General features: G+C 41.5%; 1 protein-coding gene across 4 annotated transcripts in view; it reads right to left on the bottom strand.

The window, feature by feature from the left end:
• Nucleotides 1–519: 519 nt before the first annotated feature.
• CNOT4 (CCR4-NOT transcription complex subunit 4) overlaps nt 520–9,080 on the bottom strand; it is a 139,321-nt gene continuing 130,760 nt past the window's right edge. For 2 of the 4 annotated variants that reach the window (XM_082693272.1, XM_082693273.1), the window contains exons 11-12: nt 2,603–2,815; nt 520–1,930 (exon numbers count right to left, since the gene is read on the bottom strand). In XM_082693272.1, coding sequence (XP_082549398.1) covers nt 1,629–1,930; nt 2,603–2,815 — 515 coding nt within the window. In that variant the 3' untranslated portion in view covers nt 520–1,628. The remainder of the gene's footprint in view (nt 1,931–2,602; nt 2,816–9,080) is intronic. The other 2 variants (XM_082693274.1, XM_082693275.1) reach the window with 1 other exon arrangement.

Genomic DNA, 9,080 nt, shown 5'->3' with positions numbered 1-9,080 from the left:
ATCAAGGCCATGACCATCTTCCCACTGTTAGGTACTCCCTAGAATGGGCTGGCCATAGAAGATCTGCCCGTGGGATGTCTTCGTCAGAGACATTATGGTCTCCCAAGCTCTTCCCCAGCACAGCCCTCACACACAGCACTGCTACGTAGATGCCACACCGGCTAGTCCCTCCGGGCCTCCCAAGCCAACCAACATCTCAGCACACCAACAGCTCATCTGCTCCTGTCTGGCACATGAGGCTTCTCAGCTGGAAAGGCTGGGTCTACATAACACGATAGCACAGGGAGGTATCTTCTACCCAAAGCCGCAGGAAGAGGAACTCTTGAGGACAAGGTGGGCTGATCTTCAAGACGGTCAAGACAGACAAGAAGATGAATTCCTTTTCTCATTTCTTCTTCTGTACCATTTTTCCTAGCGTTGAACATGAAAACCAATGGAAACATCTGATCACTGCTGTCACAAAATGTCTCAAACTCACATACAACAAAATGGAAAAACAAAAACAAGAAAACCCAAGGGTCATCATCAAGTTTTCTGTTTTATTTAAGATTTTAGTTTTAATTCTGAAGAAAGAGGTACATTTCCTTGTTTTTAGTTTTAGCGTCAGGTTATAACCAGGTTTCTGTTTTCTTTTCTCCTGTCTTTTCAATACTGCACAAACGTCCAGAAACTACAGGGTTAAGTAAAAGCTGCAGGCAAGGAGGTCATAGAATTGCTCCTGATGGTGATCAGATGGCCCCAGAGCAGTGCTATCTCAGAGATAACGCCCTAATCAGGCAAATTTAAGGTAAAAGAAAAAAAGATTCTGACAGAGGAGAAAGACTGAAGAAATCACTTATATTTCAGCTCTTACGTTATGCATAGGTATTAAATCTGTGAATACTTTTCTTCTTTAAAACATTTCAATTTACTTTAAATCTAAAGCCCAAAATTTTTTTCTCCTTTAAAAAAAATCACTTCTCCCCTCCTCGTAAACTCTTTAGCGATAGGCCCGTTACTACTACACATCGATTTGTCCTTCTATCAACTTCCAATAAATCCTTTTGCTTAATGACGCAATCAAGTCCTCTCCATCAACTTGCCGAAAGAATTAAAAATTGAATTAAATTAAAAGCATTTTCCCCTGCAATAGTGATAAGCTGAATACAAGATGGATGCCAGGACCACTGCTTTCCCCCATGCACTTAGCAATCTCACTTCAATTAACCTGGTTTTCAAACTTTTGCAGTTGATAATGCATTTACTTGACCTTTCCTAAAGATTAATCGTCATTTTCTGCTAAGCAGATTATGTCATTATTATGCGCAACAGACAGACAGTAATTTTCTAAGTATTGAGACTGCCCTTTGATTTTTTTTTTTTTCCCCTCCTTAAAAAAGGCATTTTTCAGGAAACATTCAACAGTGTCACTCAAATGCTGGATCAACAGAAACTTTTACGATTAAAAAAAAAAAAGAAGATGGTAATGACCCTGTGATCGCATCGCATCTGGGGGCAGGGAGAAAAAAAATTGATCAGGAACTGGATTCTTCAGAACGTAAGAGATGAGAAGGGAGCGGTGGGCGGGCTGAGGGGGAGAAAACAGGGTGCGACAAATCCTGCATTTTCTAATGGTTTCTCCTCTTTCCCTAATGGCGGTCCAGTGTTGAACTCTGTAGTAAATCTGTGGGGGTTTTGCTGGGGGGTCTGAAGGCTGTCTGAAAGCCTGGGGGTGGGGAGTGGAAGCTGGAAGGGTTTGAAGGAGGGGGGTAGGGATTCCAACTGGCTCTGTGCAGAGGGATCTGTGTGCTGAAGGGGGCGCTGTGGTGGGTCTGTGACGGAGCAGCACTGGGGCCGTCCATCTCTGTGAGGGCCTGAAGGGATTTTAGCCAGTGTGGAGGATTGTCATCTTGAAGAGAGTCTAAACTGTTTCCTGAAGTTGCTGGAATACCTGAGGAGAGAAAAGAAAACAAGAGGGGAAAATGGTGAGTCTGGGCAGAAAGAACCAGAAAGCCATCCAACAGAGAATTTTTAAGGTAGGATTAGTTTACCCATAAAGAAACAGAAAAATTACAGTCTTCAACTCCTTCCAAATAAGACCTTTTTAATCTCACGTTCTTTTTGATCCTCCACCCCCCAAGGACGATTCGTTGTGACAGAAACCCGTGTCCCCTCTTCCACTACACAGACACCATCCCCCACTGTCCCCAAGTCCCCAGAGTTGTACGCCATCATTCCCCAATTGCGCTTCTCCTTCTCTGACAGGGATACGTACACAAGAGAGCCTTATAATAGAGAGCTTTATTTTAAAGAGTGGAGTATGTTCCTTTAAAAGGATAAATTAGATACTTTTGTACTTTGAGACCTGAAAAATACACACACGTTATCAGACGTGAGCACTTCCTTGCACCCAAAGAACCAACCTAGGTGCCAAGTGCCTTATACAACAAGGCCGCCAGAGTTAACCAAGACTGCACGACCCCGGACCACAAAACCGGCCACGCCACGTGTGTGGCTTGGTGAGAAGAAGTTAGTATCGAAGAGACCTGTTCTTTTTTAATCTCATCGGTGCTAAAAACCGAACGGATGGCAGTCAGTGGAGCTGAAGGAGTGAGAAAGTTACCTGTGATGATGGCTGGGTCTGTCCAGCTGCCAGGGCTGTCCCAACTCAGGCTGTCGGTGGTGGCAGGGTTGGACGTTGGTGCACTGTGGTTGGCGTTGGAGGGGGAGGAGGAATTGGGCAGTCCACCAAAGTTGATGTTAATGTTGGGTAGAAGTGCCCTTAGCCCGTCCTGCCATTCCTTCATATTTAAACTCTCTACAGAACTGCTGTTGTCTGGGAGATTTACCAACAAAAAAATGAAAGATAAAAAAAAAAATAAAAAGCTGACGTTAGAAACATATGTTGTTCTTTAGTGGTTAAGCGGGAGAAGAATTATTCTTTCTTTACTGAGCACTTAAGATGGGTTGTCCTAGCAAGATAAACGTGGTTAGGATTTTGCTCGTGAGCTGGGAGCCCCTGAAATCAGCGAGGAAAGACTTGCTCAAGGATCGGGAGAGGGAGCGTCTTGTCCTTCCTTACAGACACTTCACCATCTTGCACTTGTAAATCAATAATCCGGATTAAAAAGACTCCTTGCTCCGGAGCACAACTAAGTTCCAGCTACATTATGAAGTTTGAGTCACTGAGGCGTTTAGCCGGCTGAGCTGATTTACGCTATCAAGCCTGCGAAGTTCAATATAGGAGCTCATTTCTGAGCCCGTTAAATGGAAGAAAAGTCATTTTATGAAGAGTAAACATAAGCCAACAGAAAAGGACAAATAATTAAGTTCTTCCTGATGATAAAACTGGTAATGCATTTCAGAGGAGAAAGGCAGGAACGAATAGGCTTTTTGAATTTGAAAAGAGTGTATTTCCATAGTCATCAAGGCCGAGCAGGCAGGGGCTGAGCTACCTTTCAGATGGGATTATTTCCAGCACAGTCTACCTACTCTGTTCCAACAGTTCTACTGAGCATTTAAAATCCAGTCCTGGAGTGCTTACAGCTAGTTCGCTGGCTCTATTTATGAACAGTGTCATACTGTCATACACTACAAGAAACTATCAATGTAAAAAGACTTTTTATAAATTGTGGCTAAACTAACTGGATCTACCACCATCCAGAATCCACAAACTCTGATTGGTTGGAGGGGAAAAGGTGAAGCAGGGCTACCGGAGTAGTTGTTTTATGGGAAATAGGAATGTAGGTCAAACTATCACTGAGGTTTTTGAGAAGAGCATAGAGAATTGATTAGCAATCAGCACGGATGATGATGACGATGACGATGATGATACTCTATCAGGCAATCTATGCTATTTGGTGAATTCAGAATTTTCTAATTCTGCTTTGCACCAATTACTGTTCTATGCCAAATGGTATCATATTTCAGTAAGTGAAGCATTTAACCCTACTGACCTTATTTATAAAAAGAAAAAAACAAGCTACAATCAAACCCAACAAAAGTCATCCCTGAATTACTAAGATGAAGAAGAGGCCATCTATGACAGACAAGCCAAGATAAGGGCAAATAAATTCTTCAAACCCACTTTCCTTTCAGTGCAGTTTCCTAAAGCTCATCCTTCTGTCTGCATCCCACTTTACATGTGCATTGAGCTGTACAATTCGCAAGGCCCCCTCATAGTCAATTATTATTTCATTTGACCCTCACGTTGTGAGGTAGGCAGAGCAGAGAGAATCCTCTCCATTTAACAGATAAAGAAACACACTCCAGAATAATTTGCTCAAGGTCACATCATTGGTATAACAAGGACTTGAACCCAGACCTTATCTGAGTTGTTTTTTTAATACCACCAAGCTCTCTCTCTTGATCTACATGGTACAGACTATCAGCTGACTTTTTAATGGGCCAAATATTTAAGGGTAAACCCAGGAGCCTATAAGATCCATGACTAAAAGGAAGCAAAAAAGAAACACGGCAACATGACAGTATACCCACGGGGCCATGATTAGCAGGATAGAGATATATTTTGACTGAAGGAACAAACTGGACTCGGCACTCAAGTCAGGGCTTGGGGGGCTGGTTTCTGATTAACAATGCAATCATCCGACTTCATTAGACACTAACAAGATCACACCACAAAGTTCCAAAACACTGTCGATTACAGGAAGGTTTGGTGGCTATGCACGCTTGAACCTTTAAAGTGGTCAAACTGTTGGACCAAATAACTTAAAATGGTTTTCCATCAGCCAGAGACTGAACTCTAAACAAGGAAAGCTTCTCAGCAAGGAAATAAAATCCCCCGATATAAAAAGATGATGCATAACTACAAGGGAAAATTCTGAGGAAGATCAATGCCATTGAACTAAGTAGCCCAAGTCAATAAGACGCCTATGCAGATGATTTGAGTCCCTCTTTTCCATGGAATCAAGAAGAAAATACCGCATAACTTAGTAATACAATTTTCTCCCTACTTTTGCTTTATATTTAGTGAGAACTGGAACTAAGGAACCCCTAATTTTGCATTAACATAATAATATCTGCATTTGTATAAAGTTTATTTGAAAATTAGTATTGCAATGAAGTCAAAAGACACTTGGGCACAGGGAGGGGATATATAGGAACTCTGCAGTTTCCACTCAGTTTTGCTATAAACTTAAAACACTCTAAAAACCAAAACATTTTTTAAAAGGATGTTTCTCTGATTTTAGACTAATGAAATCAAGTCAAGAGTACAGCTGAGTCTTAAACAACACAGATTTGAGCTGCATGGGTCAACGTACAGGGACTTTTTTTTCCGGTTAATATAGTACAGTCCTGCTAATGTATTTTCTCTTCCTTAGGATTTTCTTAGTAGCATTTTCTTTTCTCTAGCTTAACTTTTTGTAAGAATACATATACAAAATATGTGTTAGTTGACTGTTTAAGTTATTGGTAAGGCACCCCGGTCAATGGTAGGCTATTAGTAGTTAAGGTTTTGGGGAGTCAAAAGTTTTATATGGATTTTTGCTGGGCAGGGGGTCAGTGCCCCTAACCCCAAGTTGTTTAAGGGTCAACTCTATGTTGACCCTTATATGACCCAACATATGGCACATGATACAGAAACAGTGAGAAACTCAGATCATCCCACGTGAACTACGATTATAAGATACCTTGAGAAATCAGTTAGCTAGTTTATAATTCTTACAATCTTGCTAAAAAACAAAGTCATGTACCTAGACATCTTGGGACCCTGATAGAATGGATGACTGGTTTGCAGTGAAACTGCGAGTGTCATAGGGAAATGGGACTGACATCTTTAGCTCTTGGAATGGGAACACTAATTCCAAGTAGCTTAGAACAAGAGGAGAAATGTTCTTCAGCTTTCTCCACTGTTGCTATGCCAAGCATTGGCACAAAGGAAGGGCAAATGAAGGGAAATTAACTAAAGCCTACCTCCATCAAAATAGCTCTCTCAGTCCAGCCATACTTGAAATCACCTTCTTTACCTCCCCTTCCCCCATTGCCTCTGACTCAAATTTGTTCTGGCAACAAGGGCTTCTGGTAATCCAATCCTTGTAATACCCAACAGCATGGGTTATTAACCTCAACACTACCGAGGATTTTGGACTACATAATTCATTGCTCTGGGTGGGGGGGTGGTTGTTCTATGCATTACAGGATGTCTGGTAGCATCTCTGGCCTCCACCCACCAGATGCCAGGAGCTCACAAACCCCAGTTCTGACAATCAAAAATGTCTCCAGACATTGCCAAGTGACTGCTGAGGGAGCCAAAATGATCTCTCGCTGAGAACCACTAACACAAAGGAAGTCCGTTTTTTTGTATCTAGGGCTCTGAAAAATCCCACTCAAATATGTATTTCCCCTTAAGATAGTACCAGAACTTTGATCACTGGACTCAACTTGATGCAACTTCATTTCCCTTTCTTGATACAGGACTTCATACTGGGGTACAATTCAGAATGTACAAGTCAGTGGGCCTAATGGAAAAAATACTGGGCTGAAAATTGCAGATGGACTGTATAAGTTAGCTCTACACTGGTAATTATTACAATCTAAGGTATCTAAGTAAGTCTCTCAATATCCCAGGGCCCTATTTCGTAAGTAGGAGTAACATCTGCTTTAGTCTCTTGTAGGGATAAAAAGAGAGAAGAGAAAAGCAATCTGGAGTCCATTTATTATTTGATAAGCACCTAATAATTTTTTTTATCAGTATTCAATACTGAATAGACACTAAACTTTCCAAAAGGCCAAGGCAGAGGACCCCTCACTTGCCAGAAACTGGCTCCGTACAGTCTTCTCCTAGGGAATGTAGGGGTAACACTCAGCATCTTCACAGAGGGACTATATAGTTGATTCAAATATAAGCCTTGCTACCACCAAAATACTGCAAAGACAAATAAGATATAGGAAATCTCCTTAAACTTTCCACAAGCAAAGCACAATGAAAATCAAGTTACCAAACATATTTATGTTAGACATGATACTATTTCGATTTTTAAAGTATTTAATTATTTGTAGCATAATATATTCAGGAAGAGCTGAGTATTTTTTCCTTAAGACTTTATTTATTTGACAGAGAGAGAGGAGGAGAGAGAGGACAAGCAGCAGGAGGGGCAGAAGGAAAAACAGACTCTTCACTGAGCAGGGAGCCCAATTTGGGGCTTAATCCCAGGATCCTGGGATCATGACATGAGCTGGAAGCAGTGGCTTAACTGACTGAGCCACCCAGGCATCCCAGAACTGTATATTTTTAAAGGATTGCAAATAATGTTTAAATGTTTTATAATGCTAAAAAAACCCCAATTTTAATTTATAATTTTCAGATATCTACAACAAAATACTATTTTCGGGTCTAAATAATTTGAGGGCAGGAAAGCAGGCCAAGTTGTTTGTAGTAGCTTTATTTTTCAGCATAGAACTCAAAGACATGAAATTCAAAATACCTTCAAAGGTGCCAGATATCACATTCATATTTGCCGCTGGGTAAGAATCATGAGTACACTTTCAGTTTCCCTGGATCAGAACACCACAGGGAAGAAATTATGTCTAAAATTCGGCCAGCTTGCCCATTACCAAATAGCCTGTCTATAACACGTTGGTCACAGCACAGGAAGCAAGTTGACAAATTTGTTTTTTAGTAACAACAAAAATTTTTAAATGTATGTATAAAAACTGCCAAAATCAAAGTCAAAGCAACTATTTACTGAAGGCGTACAGTGTACCAAGGGAACAACTTCAACTCTGTCTCCTGTTCTCAAGGAGTTTAAAATTGAGACAGTAAGACAAAGTAAATATAGGAGAAGTTCATCAACTGAAGTCTGAATGAGCAACAGAGGAAATGCCACCGGCTTGCATGTGATTGATAAATGAAAAGTTTAGTAGAGTTTAGTAAAAAGAGATGCCAGGGAGGCACACATGTGGAAATGTCTGGGAATGGGGGGTAAAAGGACAGGAGCAATCATTCATTCACAGAGTGGTTTTACTTACTCCACGGACACCGTGAGCCTCAAATGCCCACAACACTAGGCTAGTCCAACTACTAAGTAGGATGTATAGAGGAAGACACGTTTTCTAAGCAATGGCTCGCTCCACAGTTGACCCTGACACAACATGGGCTTGAACTGCACAGGTTCATTTACATGTGGATATTTTCCAGTACAGCACTATGAAATGTATTTCAATTATTTATATTAAATATATCTTCTCTTTTCTGTGCCTCGAACTCCTGCATTGTTTAAGGGTCAACTGTATTAGAAGATAAAATTAAGCTGTATTCTGACATCAGATCTTTGACAGAAAATCCTAAAGCAGGAGCAGATGAATGGCTTACACAAGAACACACAGCATTACAGCAGCTAAGTGGGTTTCTCTCTTTTCTGTTCCTCAGATGAACTGCGATGTGTTCATCATTATGAAATGCAAAACTTGTGGGAAAACCTGCTCTTTGTAAGTTGTCACTGGTGACAAGCGAATGGGTTTTTCCAGTCTGCATAAAAGCTTCCCCTGAAAGAGTGATTTGCAAATTGGTTTCAGACTGCAAAACCATCTCAGGAGCCCCTGGGGGTGAAGCTGCGGGGACGGGCCCTGGGACAGCACAGCCTCCTCCATCCTGCTCTCATCTGTGCCACAGACCACGGGGCCATGGGAAACAGTACCTGCTGCTCAGTGTGAAGCCAGATTTGTGTGTAATGACAACATCGGGAGGTAAATCGCACATAAGGGGACCCTGAAAACAAAAGGCCATCCCAAGTATTTGCTTCCTCTAACACAATCTGTACCATCCAGTCAGGCTTTTCTGTCTCCTCTTGGATGCCCTCCTCTACCTACTCTTTGGCACCATCTCTGCAAGGTCTTTTAGCGACAAACACATAGGCCTTATTAACTAAACGGACCAGATACAGCTAAATTCATAAACCACCAATTTCTCTACTTTCATGTTTGCTAGGTACGACGGGCCCACTTGTTCAGCTGTAGGCCACTCCATTCTTATCTGCAGTCCCTAGGGCAGAAGCCTCTTGAGTTTCAAGTTAAATTTCTATCAGTGCTCAAACCCTTCCCAACTGGGCAGTAGTCCCAAATATGTCTAGAAGAGTTTATTC

The sequence above is a fragment of the Mustela nivalis genome (genome assembly GCF_964662115.1).
Source record: "Mustela nivalis genome assembly, chromosome: 12".
NCBI lineage: Eukaryota > Metazoa > Chordata > Mammalia > Carnivora > Mustelidae > Mustela > Mustela nivalis.
Note: the sequence above shows the minus strand (reverse complement) of the source record. Positions and strands in the feature narration are given on the sequence as shown.